The sequence below is a fragment of the Taudactylus pleione genome, unplaced genomic scaffold (genome assembly GCF_031769625.1).
Source record: "Taudactylus pleione unplaced genomic scaffold, aTauple2 ptg000013l, whole genome shotgun sequence".
In the NCBI taxonomy this organism is placed as follows: domain Eukaryota; kingdom Metazoa; phylum Chordata; class Amphibia; order Anura; family Myobatrachidae; genus Taudactylus; species Taudactylus pleione.
Genome location: NW_028284416.1, coordinates 5,505,817 through 5,528,951, shown reverse-complemented (window position 1 = coordinate 5,528,951; position 23,135 = coordinate 5,505,817). Strand labels below are relative to the sequence as shown.

Below are 23,135 nucleotides of genomic sequence, written 5' to 3'. Positions count from 1 at the left end.
CGGAAGGGTTACTGATCTGACTGAGCCGCCAGGATTTGGGTTTAAATCTGTGGGTTAAACAGGCTAAGAGCTTGTGTAATCCAAAGGGGGGGGGGGGTCTAAACAACTCCCAGCTTGATGCCTTCTGGCTGGATACACCTGGCCATGGCCTCGTCCACCCCCAGCTCTATGTCCTGACCTCTGCACCCCCAGATTATGGGGGGTCTACACTAATCGGCTGCATCATCAGTTTCCCAAGGACACTCTGAACGACAGGGTGCTGGAGTTGGGGAGATTGAATGAAAGAAGAGGGGGGAGTTGCTATGGTAACACCTAACCATTCTGCATCTCAGCATCGCTTAACCCCTCCCATGCCAGACATCAATAGATCATCTCCTCACCCAAACACTACAAGCATCAGCATGTAACTCCTTACCTGCCAGAGCATCACTGAAAACCTCTGTGTAACATTATTATTTAACACTTTACTGGGCTTACTCTGACTGCATTGACCCCTTTATCCACAGACCTCTGCATGGTGACACCTATCAGGCAGACAGATGTAGCACTACTTGTGCCTGGTATAACAATACTAGTAACCCTTTATTTACCAAGCTTCAGTCCACCTAACGCACCCTGGACATTTAACCCTTCCCTGTGCACTTCCCAAAGCAGCATCAGTGATCCCTCCCATTCATGTGGCTTGCACCAGTTAACCCTTCTCCTGACAGTGCCCCTTATTAACCCTACTGAATGGCTGCGCCCAGCTCAGATTACACCCACCATACACATTATCCCCTATCTTGGATGGTTCTCCAGATTCCTACACCCATTTTACTTTCCAGAGGAGCGAATCCCATGTGCTGGCTGCATCCCCCTACTCAGTTACTGAGGGCAAGTGCCAGTTATCTGCCCCTTGTCCCGCCACCATAATCCTGCACAGCAGCATCACTTAACCTCTGTCTTGTAAGGTGCAGATCTCTGCCCCGGAGAGCAGAGCGGAGGAACACTGGCAGCTCTGTGCTGCCGCTCTGTGGGGAGTTGTGGGTACTGCAGCCTCTCTGTAGGGGGCAGCCTCCCGTGGATTAGAACGGAGTACACGCATTCTCTCACTCTCCTCCCTTCTGTCTCCTCACCTCCCTCTCTCACCCATTCAGAGGCACTCTCACTCTTCCTGCACTTTTCTGCCTCACCTGAATTCTTCTGCTCTGTCTCTGCTAAGATGCAGCTCTTCTCATCCTTGCTGCGCTGACACCTGTGCTCCAGCCTGCTGCACTGACACCTGTGCTCCAGCCTGCTGCACTGACACCTGTGCTCCAGCCTGCTGCACTGACACCTGTGCTCCAGCCTGCTGCGCTGACACCTGTGCTCCAGCCTGCTGCGCTGACACCTGTGCTCCACCTTGCTGCGCTGACACCTGTGCTCCACCTTGCTCACTGACACCTGTGCTCCACCTTGCTGCGCTGACACCTGTGCTCCACCTTGCTGCGCTGACACCTGTGCTCCACCTTGCTGCACTGACACCTGTGCTCCATCCCAGCCCCCTGCCATCACCTGTCCAGCCTGAGATTAATCCTCCACACTCTACCTGCCACCAGACTGGCATCTCCAGCTGCCAGGACCCAGGCTCAGGTAGGTCAGGCGTTTACCTGTCAGGAGAAATGTCTTTTAAAGTCTCCACACTTTGGGTGGGCTGGGTGATGCTCTGCAGGGTCTCCTGTGACTTTCTTACTCTGTAACAAGTCATCAGTTGTGGGGCTGGGTCGTTGGCTGCAAATGTTGGGTGAGATAATGCTCTGCATGTTCTATGTCCAAGAGGGTTAGATAATGTTTTGCAGGTTGTAAATCCACGAGGGTTAGTTAAATGCTCTGCAGGGTGCAGATCAGTCCGGGGCAAATAATGTTCTGCAGGTTCTAGGCACACCTGGGTTATATAATGCTCTGCAGTTTGTGGATTCACACGAGTTAGATCATGTTCTGTAAGTACTGTATTCCCACGGGGTTAGTTATTGTTCTGCAGGTTCTGCACTCAGGAGGTAGAGAGATTAGATCCATATGGCTAGATGTAGCTCTGCAGATTGTGGATCCCTACAGGTTCGATAATACTGTGTATGTGGTCGAGCCACACGTAATGCTCTGCAGGTTGTAAATTCAGGAAGGATAGATGATGCTCTGCGGGTTGTAGAACCACCCAGGCTAGAATAATGTTTTACAGATTCTGGATCCGCGTGGGTTAGGTAATGTGCTGCAAGTTCTTCACAAGAGTTGGATGCTCTGCAGGTTCTGGCTCCACACCGAATATAATGTTCTGCAGGTTTCAGATCCATGCAGGTTAGAGTATGCTTCACACAGGTTGTAAATCTACATGGGTTAGATAATGCTCTGCAGGTTCTGGAACCACACCGTTTAGCTACTGGTTTGCAGCGTCTGCTTGCACAGGGGCTTTTAGAATGCTCTGCAGCAGGTAGTATATGCAGGTGGGTAAGAAAATGCTCTGCAGGTTGTGGGTTATTCTGCAGGTTCTGCTCTTCAGGGTTTGAATCCATACTGGTTAGTTCAGGTTCTGAAATCACAATGGTTACATATAATGCTCTGCATTCACCCATGGGTTGTATAATTGCCTGCAGGCTGTATGACTACATAGGTTAGATACTGTGGTGTAAGTTTTGGATCCACACAGCTAATGCTCTGCAGGTTTCTCTAAAAGGTAAGATAATGTTCTGTGGATTGATGGTAACTTAAGTTCATGCTCTGCAGAATATTGATACAGTAAGGAGAGAGAATGTTGCAGCCAGGTTTCTCCTACTAACGGATGACAACAAGTTTGGCAGATTCCTAATTCATGCCCTACAACATGTTCCTAAGTTTTGTTGAATTTTCCTAGAGTGTAATACCTGTGCTAGGCTGTAGGTGGAGCGCTCACCCTCAGTCAGTGACCGAAGTGTCTCAGTAAAACACACAGGACACGTTATTGCATCTGATCAATTCAATCCACCTAAATGGTTTCCTGACTGTTTTCTGATTGATCCTCCACCAGAGCTCACAGCAGATACTTGATGAGTGAAATGATAGAGGAATTATTATGAAGAAAGATTCCTGGGATTCTTCACAGTCTGAAATACAAATAACTGTATAATTGTCCTTGTAGTTAGTGTTCTGTGCATCATATGTACTAACCATTCTTCTGCAACATTGCTTTACCTTGACCCGTGGGACAAATATCTCAGCGCTAACATACATACAAGGACATAGTTACACTGTATACAGGGAGAGGGATCTGTGAGCTGTGTCTGTGTGTGCACCTGATACACTGTACAGATAGGTGCCTGTTATGCAATAAGGGAGCTGATCTGCCTATTTTGGGATTCTCGGTCCAATAATCTCGGAGTACGTTCGCAGCACCCGGGCCTGATTATTGTTCCAACAGCTGTCGGATCGGATGATTGGATCTGGCCTGCGGCACGACATTGCTAGCTCCCAAGCGATGGGCCGATATCGCGCACATTTTGTACCGTGTACGAATTTCCGATCATCGTTTTAAAACGTCGCCTTTATGACTACAATCGTTCGGATCAGAACGAGCAATCACTTGTGTGCACGCTCGATTAATCGCTCTGAAAATCGCGAAGCCGGTCGGATCATCAGTGGTATCGTCAGGCCGGGTCCACATTAGGCCATATATTGGACGATATGTCGTTTTGAGGCAAATTAGATGGACATATCGTCCAGATTGCATAGTGTGTGCACTCAATCGCGCGTTCACCTGCGGCCCATCTGATGTACTGCTTTTCAGATGGGCTGACCACGCTGACGATGGCATGTAGGTAAATGGGGGATGGAAAGTTTATATCGCACGGTGGTACATCGGATGGTGCAGTGTGTACGGCTGCCCGATTTATATCCTTCCATCGAGCGTCCGGTCGGCTCTGATACATGATATTCTGATGTGTATCCGGCCTAAGATTTGCCTGGAAATTTTCCTGTTAATGTTACTAATTTTCATACAATTTAAAGCAACGATTCCCCCCCTCTTTAAAAAAACAACAACCTAAGAGCAGTTTTACACATGTGCTGCAATATCTACAGCTTGCCAGCTAGACCCAGGTATTTTATCTCCACTTGGCGCTGCCATATATTTAATGAAGTCTATGACACATCCTGAGTGAGTGTATAACCTGGCCAGCAGCTATGGGGTGTTACAGGTGACCCATAACCTCTTCAGGAAACGATTCTAAAGTAAATAGCGTTTGAATACTTTTTAAACATAGGTTAGGGTCTCGCCATCAGTGCTGCGGAAATACTGTTTTAATGAGTGTTTTTTTCCTGCGTCTGCCGTCCCACTGCGCTGCTATAAGAGCCCATCACATCAGTCAGGGTTTCTTGGAGAATATTTCTTGTTCTATTCAGTCAATTAAGCTGACTTCAGGCGACCTACGCTACAGACACCACTGTCCACTAATTAGTGCTACTACGGCCGCCTGTTATTGGTAGCACAGAGCAATGTGACAGGAGGGAGCAGGACTATGGTGGTACAGCAGGAATATGAGTCACACACAATTCTCATAGCACTGTCCCTTCATATTGTCAACTGTTTATATAACAATTATCATGGCATTTTTTTTTTTTACTTTTGATACACAGCATAGCATAGTACCAGACCCTACAGCACCAGTACCAGACCCTAAAGCACCTGTACCAGACCCTACAGCACCAGTCCCCACAGCACCTGTACCAGACCCTACCGTACCTATAGGAAAACCCTACAGCACCTGCACCAGACCCTACAGCACCAAGACCCTACAGCACCTGTACCAGACCCTACAGCACCAGTACCAGACCCTACAGCACCAGTCCCCACAGCACCTGTACCAGACCCTACCGTACCTATAGGAAAACCCTACAGCACCTGCACCAGACCCCACAGCACCTGTACCAGACCCTACAGCACCAGACCATACAGCACCTGTAGTAAAACCCTATAGCACCTGTACCAAACCCTACAGTACTAATATCAGACCCTACAGCACCTGTAGGAAAACCCTACAGCACCTGTACCAGACCCTACTGCACCTGTACCAGACCCTACAGCACCAGACCCTACTGCACCTGTAGGAAAACCCTACAGCACCTGTACCAGACCCTACTGCACCTGTAGGAAAACCCTACAGCACCTGTACCAGACCCTACAGCACCAGTACCAAACCCTACAGCACCTGTACCAGACCCTACTGCACCTGTAGGAAAACCCTACAGCACCTGTAGGAAAACCCTACAGCACCTGTACCAAACCCTACAGCACCTGTAGGAAAACCCTACAGCACCTGTACCAGACCCTACAGCACCTGTACCAGACCCTACTGCACCTGTAGGAAAACCCTACAGCACCTGTACCAGACCCTACAGCACCAGACCCTACAGCACCTGTACCAGACCGTAGAGCACCAGTACCAGACCCTACAGCACCTGTACCAGACCCTACTGCACCTGTAGGAAAACCCTACAGCACCTGTAGCAGACCCTACAGCACCTGTACCAGACCCTACAGCACCAGTACCAAACCCTACAGCACTAATATCAGACCCTACAGCACCTGTAGGAAAACCCTACAGCACCTGTACCAGACCCTACAGCACCAGACCCTACAGCACCTGTACCAGACCCTACTGCACCTGTAGGAAAACCCTACAGCACCTGTACCAGACCCTACTGCACCTGTAGGAAAACCCTACAGCACCAGACCCTACAGCACCTGTACCAGACCACTGCACCTGTAGGAAAACCCTACAGCACCTGTACCAGACCCTACAGCACCAGACCCTACAGCACCTGTACCAAACCCTACAGATCTAATATCAGACCCTACAGCACCTGTAGGAAAACCCTACAGCATCAGACCCTACAGCACCTGTACCAGACCCTACAGCACCAGACCCTACTGCACCTGTAGGAAAACCCTACAGCACCAGTACCAAACCCTACAGCACCTGTACCAGACCCTACTGCACCTGTAGGAAAACCCTACAGCACCTGTACCAGACCCTACTGCACCTGTAGGAAAACCCTACAGCACCTGTAGCAAACCCTACAGCACCTGTACCAGACCCTACAGCACCAGTACCAAACCCTACAGCACTAATATCAGACCCTACAGCACCTGTAGGAAAACCCTACAGCACCAGACCCTACAGCACCTGTACCAGACCCTACTGCACCTGTACCAGACCCTACAGCACCTGTACCAGACCCTACTGCACCTGTACCAGACCCTACAGCACCAGACCCTACTGCACCTGTAGGAAAACCCTACAGCACCAGTACCAAACCCTACAGCACCTGTAGGAAAACCCTACAGCACCTGTACCAGACCCTACAGCACCAGTACCAAACCCTACAGCACCTGTACCAGACCCTACTGCACCTGTAGGAAAACCCTACAGCACCTGTAGGAAAACCCTACAGCACCTGTACCAAACCCTACAGCACCTGTAGGAAAACCCTACAGCACCTGTACCAGACCCTACAGCACCAGACCCTACAGCACCTGTACCAGACCGTAGAGCACCAGTACCAGACCCTACTGCACCTGTAGGAAAACCCTACAGCACCTGTAGCAGACCCTACAGCACCTGTAGCAGACCCTACAGCACCTGTACCAAACCCTACAGCACCTGTACCAGACCCTACAGCACCAGTACCAAACCCTACAGCACCTGTACCAGACCCTACAGTACCTGTACCAGACCGTAGAGCACCAATACCAGACCCTACAGCACGCCTCTAGCCGCCCAGTGCCAAACGCTCTACTCCCAAACGTCACCCATATCTGCCCCTTGTCGTTACCGGCCTTGAATTAATTGATAGATGTTAAAAACACTTCTTTCACCCAGGGTCGCTGAGAGAGATGGGGGCGCTGGTGCCAAGTACTGGGTCTCTGCCTGCCTGTCGTCCTGTGCCTGCCGAAGTGGTGCAGCCATGCCCCTACACGGTAGCAGTTAGGTGGTGTTGCACCATCTATGGTGGGGTTTCGAGATTGTAATTGATGGTGGTATGGTCCTGTCATACAGAGGTCCAATTATTACACTGAGGGGCCCATTAATGAACGCATTCGCAATGCCATCTGGGCATGACATTACCGCCCATGACATAGTGCCGGGATATATCATCCGGGACACGCAGGGACTGAGGCTCCCAGATGAGCGCGGTCGTGCGATGTGCTTGGACTGCTGTCTGGGCTGCTGCTCAAGTACTGTCCTGTTGACTGCACATGCGCGGCCGCCATTGCCGGGGAAGGGTGCCGTCTCCCGGTAAGTTTTGAGATGTGTAGCCCATCCTCAGGTGGCGTCAGCTGCAGGGGCCAATATCCGGACTATGCATCACATTCCGAAAGTTGGTAAATTTGGCAGCATCGCATCCCCCATAGTAACCTATAGGGGGGAAGCAGGTACCAGCAGGAATCACAGCAGGTCCCTTCTTCATACATCTGCGGGTAACCCCTGAAAACAGGTGGTGTCATAATCTGTAGGGAAGGACACATGCAGGCTCACATAGGGAGAGATGTACCAAACCTTGGAGAGAGATAAAGCACCAGCCGATCAGCTCCGAACTGTCATGTTACAGGCTGTGTTTGAAAATTGACAGGAGCTGATTGATTGGTACTTTGGGCGTGATTCAGCGTGGATAGCGTATGCTCTGCGCAGCTTCACCTCACGTAATGCTCTGCGCAGCTCCACCTCACGTAATGCTCTGCGCAACTTCACCTCACGTAATGCTCTGCGCAGCTTCACCTCACGTAATGCTCTGCGCAGCTTCACCTCACGTAATGCTCTGCGCAGCTTCACCTCACGTAATGCTCTGCGCAGCTTCACCTCACGTAATGCTCTGCGCAGCTTCACCTCACGTAATGCTCTGCGCAGCTTCACCTCACGTAATGCTCTGCGCAGCTTCACCTCACGTAATGCTCTGCGTAGCTTCACCTCACGTAATGCTCTGCGCAGCTTCACCTCACGTAATGCTCTGCGCAGCTTCACCTCACATAATGCTCTGCGTAGCTTCGCCACACATAATGCTCTCTGCGTAGCTTCTCCTCACATAATGCTCTGCGCAGCTTCACCTCACATAATGCTCTGCGCAGCATCACCTCACGTAATGCTCTGCACAGCTTCACCTCACATAATGCTCTATGTGTAGCTTCTCACATAATGCTCTGCGTAGCTTCACCTCACATAATGCTCTGCACAGCTTCACCTCACATAATGCTCTGCGTAGCTTCACCTCACATAATGCTCTGCACAGCTTCACCTCACATAATGCTCTGTGTGTAGCTTCTCACAAAATGCTTTGCGTAGCTCCTCACATAATGCTCTGCGTAGCTTCTCACATAATGCTCTACATAGCTTCACCTCACATAATGCTCTGTGTAGCTTCTCATGTAATGCTCTGCGCAGCTTCACCTCACATAATGCTCTGCGCAGCTTCTCACATAATGCTCTGCATAGCTTCACCTCACATAATGCTCTGTGTGTAGCGCCTCACATAATGCTCTGCGTAGCTTCTCACATAATGCTCTACATAGCTTCACCTCACATAATGCTCTACATAGCTTCACCTCACATAATGCTCTGCGCAGCTTCACCTCACATAATGCTCTGCGTAGCTTCTCACATAATGCTCTGCATAGCTTCACCTCACATAATGCTCTGCGCAGCTTCGCCTCACATAATGCTCTGCGCTTTTCTGATCTAATAGACAGAGATGTTTTTGATAGTGAAGAATCCCCTGCAGGTCCTCATGTGGACACCGTACGTTAGCAGATGCTCCATCCTGTCAGGTTACGTCTCCACCCTCCAGGTTTTTGTTCCAGGAGAGTTATATAAACAGTTATTATGTCTCAGAACTGCGCTGCCACTGTGATATATATATATATTACCTCCTGCTCACATAATCATCCTGATATTATATTCATAGGAGAATTAGATCATAATCTGCAGGTCCCTGATCTAAAGAGGACGGGTGACGCTCACCTGCAGATTATTCCTTATTGGTGAGTTGGATATTACACTCCAGGCCCCAGGTATAAAGAGGATAAATAACGTCTGTAACAGAAAATAATGTAAATGTCCGTAGATCCTGCCCTTATGTGTGTTGTGGGGGTTTATTTTTAGTATGTTGGCTCTAATACTAATTGCCATGTGTTTGCCCCATGCGTGTTTTACATTAGTATTTTATAAGTCTGCATCACAACTTCTGGCCTCTATTGTACTTGTTGTGAGGACAAATCCTCGCTCAGAGGTCGTCGTGTCTCCTTTTTCTAGAAATCCTCTTATTTAAAAAAAAAAAAAAAAAAAGTCTGCCTTAGTGAAATCTGTTAATACCTTTCATACAGTATATTGGAATGATTCAGTAATATCCCCTCTGTCCTGCGCTCAGCGTCTCCCCTGATGAGTTTTCTTGTGTAGCCCCTGCACCGTTTTCAATGCTATTCTCCATTTTTTCACTGACCTGACATCACCATCATCATCTGTGCTCTGCTATCTGGTCTCTGTACCCCATATGCACTATTAGCTGAAGAACCCGGCGTTTTAATCTTGAAGTTATTAAGTTAGGCATCGCAGACCAATTGCCACCACTCTGCGAAGTCTTCATCCAAATCCATCCAGTGGAAGACCCAGAACAGGCTCCTCGGGTCAAAGTTCTGCCCAGCGTTCACCAACGTGAGGTCCGACCGGGACCCTAATCCCCCTAATACCTGGCCAGGATCCAACTGGACCACCTCGCGTTGGTTTCTTCCCAATTGGTGCAGGGGTGTCTGAATGCATAACCGGACAGACATATTGGCAGTGACGTGAGGTAGATGGCTGGGGAGGCACTGGCAGTGATATGTGGTGAGGTAGATGGCTCGGGAGGCACTGGCAGTGATGTGCGGTGAGGTAAATGGCTGGGGAGGCACTGGCAGTGACGTGCGGTGAGGTAAATGGCTGGGGAGGCACTGGCAGTGATGTGCGGTGAGGTAAATGGCTGAGGAGGCACTGGCAGTGATGTGCGGTGAGGTAAATGGCTGGGGAGGCACTGGCAGTGACGTGAGGTAGATGGCTGGCAAGGCACTGGCAGTGACGTACGGTGAGGTAAATGGCTGGGGAGGCACTGGCAGTGACGTGCTGGGAGGTAAATGGCTGGGGAGGCACTGGCAGTGACGTGCGGTGAGGTAAATGGCTGGGAAGGCACTGGCAGTGACGTGCGGGGAGGTAAATGGCTGGGGAGGCACTGGCAGTGACGTGCGGGGAGGTAATTGGCTGGGGAGGCACTGGCAGTGACGTGCGGTGATGTAAATAGCTGGGGAGGCACTGGCAGTGACGTGCGGTCAGGTAAATGGCTGGGGAGGCACTGGCAGTGACGTGTGGTGAGGTAAATGGCTGAGGAGGCACTGGCAGTGACGTACGGTGAGGTAAATGGCTGGGGAGGCACTGGCAGTGACGTGCGGGGAGGTAAATGGCTGGGGAGGCACTGGCAGTGACGTGCGGGGAGGTAATTGGCTGGGGAGGCACTGGCAGTGACGTGCGGTGAGTTAAATGGCTGGGGAGGCACTGGCAGTGACGTGCGGTGAGGTAAATGGCTGGGGAGGCACTGGCAGTGACGTGCGGTGAGGTAAATGGCTGGGGAGGCACTGGCAGTGACGTGCGGTGAGGTAAATGGCTGGGGAGGCACTGGCAGTGATGTGTGGGGAGGTAAATGGCTGGGGAGGCACTGGCAGTGACATGCGGTGAGGTAATTGGCTGGGGAGGCACTGGCTAGTTTCAGAGCCAGATTTCTAAATACATATATGAACCAGAGGGCTTATGTGGGCATTATACAAAGGTGCAGCAGAATATCGTGCTGGAAATTTGGTGTGTTTTGATCAGGGATGTGCGAAAAAGGTGGTTAGGGGAGGCAGTGCCTCACCTGTCATACACTTTTTTTACTCCAGAGTTTTGACTATAAAACTGATTAGAATAATACAAATAATATATTTATAATATTTTATTTCATTTTTTCCTATCAATTTTATAGTTAAAACTTTGGAGTATACCTAAGTATGACATTGGTATTGGCTCTGCCTCACCTCACCGCACATCACTGATACAGACTGATATTGGCTCTGCCTCACCTCACATCACTGATACAGACTGATATTGGCTCTGCCTCACCTGACCTCACATCACTGATACAGACTGATATTGGCTCTGCCTCACCGCACATCACTGATACAGACGGATATTGGCTCTGCCTCACCTCACCGCACATCACTGGTACAGACTGATATTGGCTCTGCCTCACCTCACCTCACATCACTGGTACAGACCGATATTGGCTCTGCCTCACCTCACATCACTGATACAGACTGATATTGGCTCTGCCTCACCTGACCGCACATCACTGGTACAGACCGATATTGGCTCTGCCTCACATCAGTGATACAGACTGATATTGGCTCTGCCTCACCTCACCGCACATCACTGGTACAAACCGATATTGCCTCTGCCTCACCTCACCTCACATCACTGGTACAGACTGATATTGGCTCTGCTTCACCTCACAGCACATCACTGATACAGACTGATATTGGCTCTGCCTCACCTCACATCACTGATACAGACTGATATTGGCTCTGCCTCACCTGACCTCACATCACTGATACAGACTGATATTGGCTCTGCCTCACCTGACTGTACATCACTGATACAGACTGATATTGGCTCTGCCTCACCGCACATCACTGATACAGACTGATATTGGCTCTGCCTGACCTCACCGCACATCACTGGTACAGACTGATATTGGCTCTGCCTCACCTCACATCACTGATACAGACTGATATTGGCTCTGCCTCACCTCACCGCACATCACTGATACAGACTGATATTAGCTCTGCCTCACCTGACTGTACATCACTGATACAGACTGATATTGGCTCTGCCTCACCTCACCGCACATCACTGATACAGACTGATATTGGCTCTGCCTCACCTGACCGCACATCACTGATACAGACTGATGTTGGCTCTGCCTCACCTCACCGCACATCACTGATACAGACTGATATTGGCTCTGCCTCACCTCACATCACTGATACAGACTGATATTGGCTCTGCCTCACCTCACATCACTGATACAGACTGATATTGGCTCTGCCTCACCTCACATCACTGGTACAGACTGATATTGGCTCTGCCTCACCTCACCGCACATCACTGCTACAGACTGATATTGTCTGTGCCTCACCTCACCGCACATCACTGATACAGACTGATATTGGCTCTGCCTCACCTGACTGTACATCACTGATACAGACTGATATTGGCTCTGCCTCACCTCACCTCACCTCACATCACTGGTACAGACTGATATTGGCTCTGCCTCACCTCACCGCACATCACTGGTACAGACTGATATTGGCTCTGCCTCACCTCACATCACTGGTACAGACTGATATTGGCTCTGCCTCACCTCACATCACTGATACAGACTGATATTGGCTCTGCCTCACCTCACATCACATCACTGGTACAGACTGATATTGGCTCTGCCTCACCTCACCTCACATCACTGGTACAGACTGATATTGCCTCTGCCTCACCTCACATCACTGGTACAGACTGATATTGGCTCTGCCTCACCTCACATCACTGATACAGACTGATGTTGGCTCTGTCTCACCTCACAGCACATCACTGATACAGACTGATATTGGCTCTGCCTCACCTGACTGTACATCACTGATACAGACTGATATTGGCTCTGCCTCACCTCACCTCACATCACTGGTACAGACTGATATTGGCTCTGCCTCACCTCACATCACTGGTACAGACTGATATTGGCTCTGCCTCACCTCACATCACTGATACAGACTGATATTGGCTCTGCCTCACCTCACATCACATCACTGGTACAGACTGATATTGGCTCTGCCTCAACTCACCTCACATCACTGGTACAGACTGATATTGCCTCTGCCTCACCTCACATCACTGGTACAGACTGATATTGGCTCTGCCTCACCTCACATCACTGATACAGACTGATGTTGGCTCTGCCTCACCTCACAGCACATCACTGATACAGACTGATATTGGCTCTGCCTCACCTGACTACACATCACTGGTACAGACTGATATTGGCTCTGCCTCACCTCACATCACTGATAAAAACTGATGTTGGCTCTGCCTCACCTGACCGCACATCACTGGTACAGACTGATATTGGCTCTGTCTCACCTCACATCACTGGTACAGACTGATATTGGCTCTGCCTCACCTCACATCACTGGTACAGACTGATATTGGCTCTGCCTCACCTGACCGCACATCACAGATACAGACTGATATTGTCTGTGCCTCACCTCACCGCACATCACTGATACAGACTGATATTGGCTCTGCCTCACCTGACCGCACATCACAGATACAGACTGATATTGGCTCTGCCTCACCTCACCGCACATCACTGGTACAGACTGATATTGGCTCTGCCTCACCGCACATCACTGATACAGACTGATATTGGCTCTGACTCACCTCACCTCACTGATACAGACTGATATTGGCTCTGCCTCACCTCACATCACTGGTACAGACTGATATTGGCTCTGCCTCACCTCACATCACTGATACAGACTGATATTGGCTCTGCCTCACCTCACCTCACATCACTGATACAGACTGATATTGGCTCTGCCTCACCTCACATCACTGGTACAGACTGATATTGGCTCTGCCTCACCTCACATCACTGATACAGACTGATATTGGCTCTGCCTCACCTCACCTCACATCACTGGTACAGACTGATATTGGCTCTGCCTCACCTCACCGCACATCACTGCTACAGACTGATATTGTCTGTGCCTCACCTCACCGCACATCACTGATACAGACTGATATTGGCTCTGCCTCACCTGACTGTACATCACTGATACAGACTGATATTGGCTCTGCCTCACCTCACCTCACATCACTGGTACAGACTGATATTGGCTCTGCCTCACCTCACCGCACATCACTGGTACAGACTGATATTGGCTCTGCCTCACCTCACATCACTGGTACAGACTGATATTGGCTCTGCCTCACCTCACATCACTGATACAGACTGATATTGGCTCTGCCTCACCTCACATCACATCACTGGTACAGACTGATATTGGCTCTGCCTCACCTCACCTCACATCACTGGTACAGACTGATATTGCCTCTGCCTCACCTCACATCACTGGTACAGACTGATATTGGCTCTGCCTCACCTCACATCACTGATACAGACTGATGTTGGCTCTGCCTCACCTCACAGCACATCACTGATACAGACTGATATTGGCTCTGCCTCACCTGACTGTACATCACTGATACAGACTGATATTGGCTCTGCCTCACCTCACCTCACATCACTGGTACAGACTGATATTGGCTCTGCCTCACCTCACCGCACATCACTGGTACAGACTGATATTGGCTCTGCCTCACCTCACATCACTGGTACAGACTGATATTGGCTCTGCCTCACCTCACATCACTGATACAGACTGATATTGGCTCTGCCTCACCTCACATCACATCACTGGTACAGACTGATATTGGCTCTGCCTCAACTCACCTCACATCACTGGTACAGACTGATATTGCCTCTGCCTCACCTCACATCACTGGTACAGACTGATATTGGCTCTGCCTCACCTCACATCACTGATACAGACTGATGTTGGCTCTGCCTCACCTCACAGCACATCACTGATACAGACTGATATTGGCTCTGCCTCACCTGACTACACATCACTGGTACAGACTGATATTGGCTCTGCCTCACCTCACATCACTGATACAGACTGATGTTGGCTCTGCCTCACCTGACCGCACATCACTGGTACAGACTGATATTGGCTCTGTCTCACCTCACATCACTGGTACAGACTGATATTGGCTCTGCCTCACCTCACATCACTGGTACAGACTGATATTGGCTCTGCCTCACCTGACCGCACATCACAGATACAGACTGATATTGGCTCTGCCTCACCTCACCGCACATCACTGGTACAGACTGATAATGGCTCTGCCTCACCGCACATCACTGATACAGACTGATATTGGCTCTGACTCACCTCACCTCACTGATACAGACTGATATTGGCTCTGCCTCACCTCACATCACTGGTACAGACTGATATTGGCTCTGCCTCACCTCACATCACTGATACAGACTGATATTGGCTCTGCCTCACCTCACCTCACATCACTGATACAGACTGATATTGGCTCTGCCGCACCGCACATCACTGATACAGACTGATATTGGCTCTGCCTCACCTCACATCACTGATACAGACTGATATTGGCTCTGCCTCACTTCACCGCACAACACTGGTACAGACTGATATTTGCTCTGCCTCACCTCACCGCACATCACTGATACAGACTGATATTGGCTCTGCCTCACCTCACATCACTGATACAGACTGATATTGGCTCTGCCTCACCTCACCGCACATCACTGATACAGACTGATATTGGCTCTGCCTCACCTCACATCACTGGTACAGACTGATATTGGCTCTGCCTCACCTCACCGCACATCACTGATACAGACTGATATTGGCTCTGCCTCACCTCACATCACTGATACAGACTGATATTGGCTCTGCCTCACCTCACCTCACATCACTGGTACAGACTGATATTGGCTCTGCCTCACCTGACCGCACATCACTGATACAGACTGATATTGGCTCTGCCTCACCTGACCGCACATCACTGATACAGACTGATATTGGCTCTGCCTCACCTGACTGCACATCACTGGTACAGACTGATATTGGCTCTGCTTCACCTCACCGCACATCACTGGTACAGACTGATATTGGCTCTGCCTCACCTCACCGCACATCACTGATACAGACTGATATTGGCTCTGCCTCACCTCACCTCACATCACTGATACAGACTGATATTGGCTCTGCCTCACCTCACCACACAACACTGGTACAGACTGATATTGGCTCTGCCTCACCTCACATCACTGGTACAGACTGATATTGGCTCTGCCTCACCTCACATCACTGATACAGACTGATATTGGCTCTGCCTCACCTCACCGCACATCACTGATACAGACTGATATTGGCTCTGCCTCACCTCACATCACTGATACAGACTGATATTGGCTCTGCCTCACCTGACCGCACCTCACATCACTGGTACAGACTGATATTGGCTCTGCTTCACCTCACCTCACATCACTGGTACAGACTGATATTGGCTCTGCCTCACCTCACATCACTGATACAGACTGATATTGGCTCTGCCTCACCTGACCGCACCTCACATCACTGGTACAGACTGATATTGGCTCTGCCTCACCGCACATCACTGGTACAGACTGATATTGGCTCTGCTTCACCTCACCGCACATCACTGGTACAGACTGATATTGGCTCTGCCTCACCTCACATCACTGATACAGACTGATATGGGCTCTGCCTCACCTCACATCACTGATACAGACTGATATTGGCTCTGCCTCACCTGACCGCACATCACTGATACAGACTGATATTGGCTCTGCCTCACCTGACTGTACATCACTGATACAGACTGATATTGACTCTGCCTCACCTCACATCACTGGTACAGACTGATATTGACTCTGCCTCACCTCACATCACTGGTACAGACTGATATTGGCTCTGCCTCACCTCACCTCACATCACTGATACAGACTGATATTGGCTCTGCCTCACCTCACATCACTGATACAGACTGATATTGACTCTGCCTCACCTCACATCACTGGTACAGACTGATATTGGCTCTGCCTCACCTCACCTCACATCACTGGTACAGACTGATATTGGCTCTGCCTCACCTGACCTCACATCACTGATACAGACTGATATTGGCTCTGCCTCACCTCACATCACTGGTACAGACTGATATTGGCTCTGCCTCACCTGACCGCACATCACTGATACAGTCTGATATTGGCTCTGCCTCACCTGACTGTACATCACTGATACAGACTGATATTGACTGCCTCACCTCACATCACTGGTACAGACTGATATTGACTCTGCCTCACCTCACATCACTGGTACAGACTGATATTGGCTCTGCCTCACCTCACCTCACATCACTGATACAGACTGATATTGGCTCTGCCTCACCTCACATCACTGATACAGACTGATATTGACTCTGCCTCACCTCACATCACTGGTACAGACTGATATTGGCTCTGCCTCACCTCACCTCACATCACTGATACAGACTGATATTGTCTCTGCCTCACCTGACCGCACATCACTGATACAGACTGATAATGAATTGTGATTACGCTCACAAAGAGGAATCACTGGCAAAGTGAGTGACAGGTAGTCAACGTTTGTGGGAGGTAATGGGTTGGGGATTTGGAGAAACGCAGGCGTGCTGAACGGTTTAAACATTGTTTTCTGGGCGTGCATAAATTAGCCGCTGCGACCTTGCTCGCAGCAGGAGAGTTGTCTGCGTGTCTGGAAACCGGCTCAGACTTACTCAGAAGGCTGATGGGCGACTGATCTGCGTCCAATGTTTCCGGTTTTGTGCGCAAGCAGTGGAGGTGAAATGCTTTCAGTGGGCGTCTCTAAGCACTAGACAGCAGTGTCATTAGCATATTTTCGCAATCCTGATCCGTGAGATCGAGGCTGCGATGGTATTTGCGTACGGACCTGAATCAGGCCCTATATTCCCTACCACATGGACACACACTCTATGTGCTAATATTTGTCAGAAGCCCAGTAACCTACCTGTATATTTTTGGCATGTGGGAGAAAACCGGAGCACCTGGGGGACACCCATGCATATATGGGGAGAACAGACAAACTCCACACAATTAGAACCTTGGTGGTCATAGAACCTAAAACCGCAGTGCTGTTGGGCAGTACTGCTAACCACTACGCCATCTGTGCTGCCCAAGACGGCAACAAAGCTAATTTGCAGGTGTACTTGTCACCTATAATTAGACATTGGACTATGACAGAAAAAATAATAATTTGCGTTTCATAATGTCTGTGACCGGCTGACCTCGCTCCGCCAGGCGATCACAGATTTTTTTTAGACAGATAGAAAGAATAGTGAGTGGTTACCCCTGGGGATTCCATCTCACTATCAGTAACCACTTGTTACTGACTCTACCCACTGCGTAGTGGGCGTGTAACTCGCTGCCACTACCGGGCTCCTCCACCGGCACCTGGATACGCTCTTTCCACATATTCTCCTACCACTGGCAAATGTAACTGCCTACGTCTGGGTATGTGTGGATGCTGCTGCAGCACCTCCTGGATGAGAATGTCCCAAGAACTATCTGTTCCAATGGCAAAAGCTTTAAAGTACTGTGCAATACAGGCCCTCATTCAGAGCCGTACGCTCTGAGCAGAGCGCACGCTCTGAATGAGGGCCGGGCTCCATTTTCATGGAGCGTCCTCCTGGACGCTCGTATAGCTGTGGGTCACCACCCACAGGCTATACGAGCGTGCATTGTGATGGTCGCGATGGTCGAGACCATCGCGACCATCGAATTTGCGTGCCGGAGCCTGCGGTTGAGGTTTTCAACCGCAAGCTCCGGAGTGATTTTGGCTCTATCAGAGCCAAAATCACTCCCACTGACATCACTAGTGATGTCAGTGGGCCGGCTTCTGACGGGAGGCACGCCCCCGGCACGCCCACCAAAGGGGGCGTGCTGTCAATCAACATTGACAGCACGCCCCCTTTGATCGGACACAACGAGCGAAGGACTTTCCTTCGCTCGTCGCGTCTGGCGCATGCGCACGACGGAGCTCCCTCCGTCATGCGCATGCTCAGTCCATAACATCGACCCACTTGCGAGCGGACAGCCGCTCGTGAGTGGGTCTGAATCAGGCCCACAGTCCTAAGGTGCTTTTCTTACCTATACATTAAGCACACTGTAAATCTATACACATTATGGCCCTCATTCAGAGCCGGACGCTCTGAGCAGAGCGCACGCTCTGAATGAGGGCCGTCCTCCATAATTATGGAGCGTCCTCCTGGACGCTCGTATAGCTGTGGGTCACCACCCACAGCCTATACGAGCGTTCAGGTTGATGGCCGCGATGGTCTTGACCATCGCCACTGCGAGCCGGGGCCTGCGGTTGAGTTTCTCAACTGCAAGGCCCGGAGTGATTTTGGCTCTATCAGAGCCAAAATCACTCCCACTGACATCACTAGTGATGTCAGTGGACCGGCTTCCTTTGGGAACGCCCCCGTCTGGGAGGCACGCCCACCTAAGGGGGCGTGCTGTCAATCAACATCGACAGCACGCCCCCTTTGATCAGACACAACGAGCGAAGGAAAGTCCTTCGCTCGTCGCGTGTGGCGCATGCGCACGACGGAGCTCCCTCCGTCGTGCGCATGCTCAGTGCACAACATCGACCCACTTGCAAGCGGACAGCCGCTCGCGAGTGGGTCTGAATCAGGCCCTATGACTTTCCAGTAAAGTACTTCTTATGCACTTTTAGACGTGATATATTTATGCATTTTTATACTGGGGTACAGGACTGTTTATGAAATATTATGTAGTAGGTGGTTTGAAATTGGGGCCTAGCATTGTTATGCTGGGTACACATTACCGATGTGAGCCCAGCGCGATCTTGTAAGTCATCAGTGATATTGAGGGTACACACTATACGATGTTTCCGATATGTTGTCCGATCCGACCGCATCGGATGACATATCGCCTAGTGTGTAGCGGCCATTTGTTTATTGGAAAATGGTGCCGCAACACGAGGGTTAACACCTTTAGTGCCGTAGCCACCATCTTGGCCAGGTGGACCCTCTCTCCGCCCATAATTGATATGGAACATTAGTTGATCTTCGGTAGGTTCCTTACCTTGAAAGTTTTCACAGCGACCTGTAGAATGTTGATATAGAAGGATTAGTGCCCACACACTAGACGATGATCTGCACGATTTTGATGCATCGTGACGATAAATCGTTCAAATTTGGGAAAATCGCTCAGTTTTCACGAGCGATAACGATCCGATGCGTGGTCCCGCCGGTCGTTAATCGTATCTTCAGATCTTGCCTACTGCAGGTGAGATCTGGCAATCTCTTGAACGATGCACTGGAAATCGTTAAGGACGTACGATAGGTCGTTAGTAGATCGTTTGTCATAATGAACACTTTATGAACGATATTGTTTGTCCAGAGGACTGCCAGGGGGTTCAAGGGACATCGTTAATGACATTGCATCGTTTGCGAGCTGTTTAGTGTGTGGGCACCGTTAGACTATATTCTACAGGTTCTTTATAGAGGTTTTATAATGATCCCTGTTTTATGTCCGCTGTTTTCCCCAGTGTCTGGCGTTCCGGAGCAATGTGGCACCTTACAGATAACATTAATAACAATAAGACCTGTAATGTATTGTTATAGTATAATTGTAAAATATTCTGCGTGTTCCTGATCTTGAAAGACTTGATGATGGCCCCGATTCACAATTGGGCGCTAATGCAAACGCATTTGCAAATTTTGCACCTTACATTTGCTAAAATACGCTAATGCATCACCATATGGGGACGCCCACCGGAGCTGCCAGCAACTGCGTACTCAAACGCAGCATTGGACGCAGATCCTGAAATCATCGACTCCTCCAGCGCGTCTATGGTCACTTAGAATGGCCGAGGTAACTGGGACGCTGGAGCTTTGTTCTCTGCGTGGGCAATCGCAGACGCCGGCTAGTACACGCCCAGGAAACAGCCCTGTCATGTCATGTATTTGGCCAGAACTCCCCGTAACCACCCACAAAATGGTCTCTTCCTGTCAATCAATTGCGAGGGAATCCTCACAGTGAGCGCAAATCATTTGCAGAGCGTGCGCAGTTCGGCTGTGACCATGCAATGCGCGAGCCACAGATAGACACTCAACTGCGTGAAAATCGGCACATAGCGCTCCACAGTGAATCAGACCCGATATTCGTTATTGATGCAGTAAAGTTAGATAACACGGCGGAATTGGGCCTCTGATCTCCAGATTATCGCTCTGGATTGTGCTGGATGATTTTGTGCAGGTTATAGCCCCCCTCCGCCAGGTTGCCAGTGACTCTAATCTGCAATGTTCTAATTATAGATTGTGAGATATTACATGGAATATTTCTAGACAAGAAATTTTGTTCATTTAGTGGCTGCAGAGGAGACCGTCCTGTACTCGCTAATTGCTCCCTGGTGGCTGTAGGTAAATCACAAGTGTAAAACCGAAGCGTCTTTCAACTACGGCTGGAAAGAGTCAGCTAATTAGAGCGAGTGGGAATTGAGAAGTCGCTGTAGTTTATACGTGTTACTATATGCAGAGGGGACATGATGTTTTGCCCATTGACTATGAAGACTTTTGGCTTTATAGATGTCCTAATATGATTTTGATTTGGAATTCACAAAAAAATAAAATGTTCTCTATTAATTAAACCGAGACTTCCTTCAGCCATGTCTTTGTAACATTTGGCAGCGTTGTTTAATTCTTCATATTTAATTTTTTACCCATAGAGCCAAATAAATCTGCTGTCTGCATGTAGTATACACAGAGAGCATTGTGGGCACAGGGGGCCTCATTCAGCATGGGTCTGCAATGGCACGCACCCGGCCGCTGCAAATATATGCTAATGAATGCACACGCACTGCCACCGCGCCATAATATGAAGACGTCCAGCACTTCATAAAGGCGCTGTCACAACTCTCGGAGGGATTGTGGATGCGGCCCGTATTTAGGGAATTGGCTAGACCTATGCCTGAGGCGCGGAGTTCCCCAGGGACCCTCGCAAGAAGGTATGGACTTGGCTGCGTCCGACATACAGGTTGCGGCCCTTGGGTTAGATTTCCCCTATACAGGTGCTGGTGGACACAGGATCAGGTGCAGAAGAATAAACGTAGTCGACAGGCCGAGTCGAAACCAAACAGACGAGACGGTACCAGGGAGCAGACGTAAATGGATCACAGGGAGAAGCCGGGGTCAGGACCAGATATCAGGAGAAGCACAAGGGGTCAGACGAATTCGATGTCACAAGCCAAGGTCAGGATCAGGATAACAGGTAAGTTCTGGGAATGCTGGAGTATGGTATGGAGCCTATACTGGTGCCAGAGACTTCCTCTTATAGAGGAGATTCAAATCTCGCGCCAAACGTGACTTCACGTTTGGCGCAGCTGTCCCTTTAAATTTCTTTGCAGGTCGGCGCGCGCGCTCCTAGGAGAGCCGCGGCCGCCTGCACTTCCAGCCGGCATGAGGGGCACCCAGAGCGGACATCACGGCAGCAGGCACCGGGGACTCCCCGCCTGCTGCCCGCCCCAGATTCCAGTGCTCCCGGACTCGGTAAGTGGTAGCCGGTGTCCGGCACACTGTGACAGGCGCCCCCTTACCTTAACTCCCATCCGTAATAATGTGCAAGATAGCGAAGACATCGGTACAATCAAGAACCATCGGACCAATACGCAGAATAGTGGTCGACCTGACCCTCCCGCAGGAATTGCTAAACTTCCTGCGCGCAGTGATTGCTCAGGCTGTGTATGGGTTCGCTGTGGATAATTTATGCATGCCCCTGCAATGGTGTTCGAACGCGCTGACGCGCCTGCGTTCACATAACCAGCCCACCCCGTCACCACCCACAAACGGCACTTCCTGTCAATCGCTGAGTGATGGGTCTGCGCACTACCTGCGATCGCATTGCCGATCGCAGCGCTTGGTTCGTGTACGCGTACTACGTCTTATACGCATGCACTGAATGCAAACATCGGCTGGCTGCGTGCGAACGCAGCCTTGTGGTACTACCTGAATCAGGCCCACAGACAATCAATGTCTCTTCCTTATTACATAACTCTGTCTGTGAGGCAGATAATGAAATAAGATATAACATGGCTGAAAGGCGCCCTGAAGTGCTTGTAAACCAATAAAATAAACTCACTCGAAAGTGAACAACACATCTGATGTAATTGCAATATGCTTTGTCTGAGTTATTATTCTATGGATGGAATAATTGCTTTATGAAGTGTGTTCATGTACAGTGGCTCAGTGGTGACGTGTTCTATGCACTGGATCATTAAGGATATTTGTGTATTTTGGCTCAGGGATGATGTCTTCCACACATTGAATCAGTAAGGA

The 23,135-nt window shown here is 49.9% G+C and overlaps 1 protein-coding gene across 2 annotated transcripts in view; it reads left to right on the top strand.

Moving 5' to 3' along the window:
- Window positions 1-994: 994 nt before the first annotated feature.
- Window positions 995-23,135, top strand: part of LOC148542372 (caM kinase-like vesicle-associated protein) — an 86,293-nt gene continuing 64,152 nt past the window's right edge. The window contains exon 1 of one of the 2 annotated variants that reach the window (XM_088469286.1): window positions 995-1,611. Coding sequence is in view for 1 of the 2 variants with exons in the window: in XM_088469278.1 (XP_088325404.1) it covers window positions 1,756-1,762 (7 nt within the window). In the remaining variant the exon portion in view is untranslated. Of the gene's footprint in view, window positions 1,612-1,707; window positions 1,763-23,135 lie in introns of those variants that run through there. The other variant, XM_088469278.1, reaches the window with a different exon arrangement.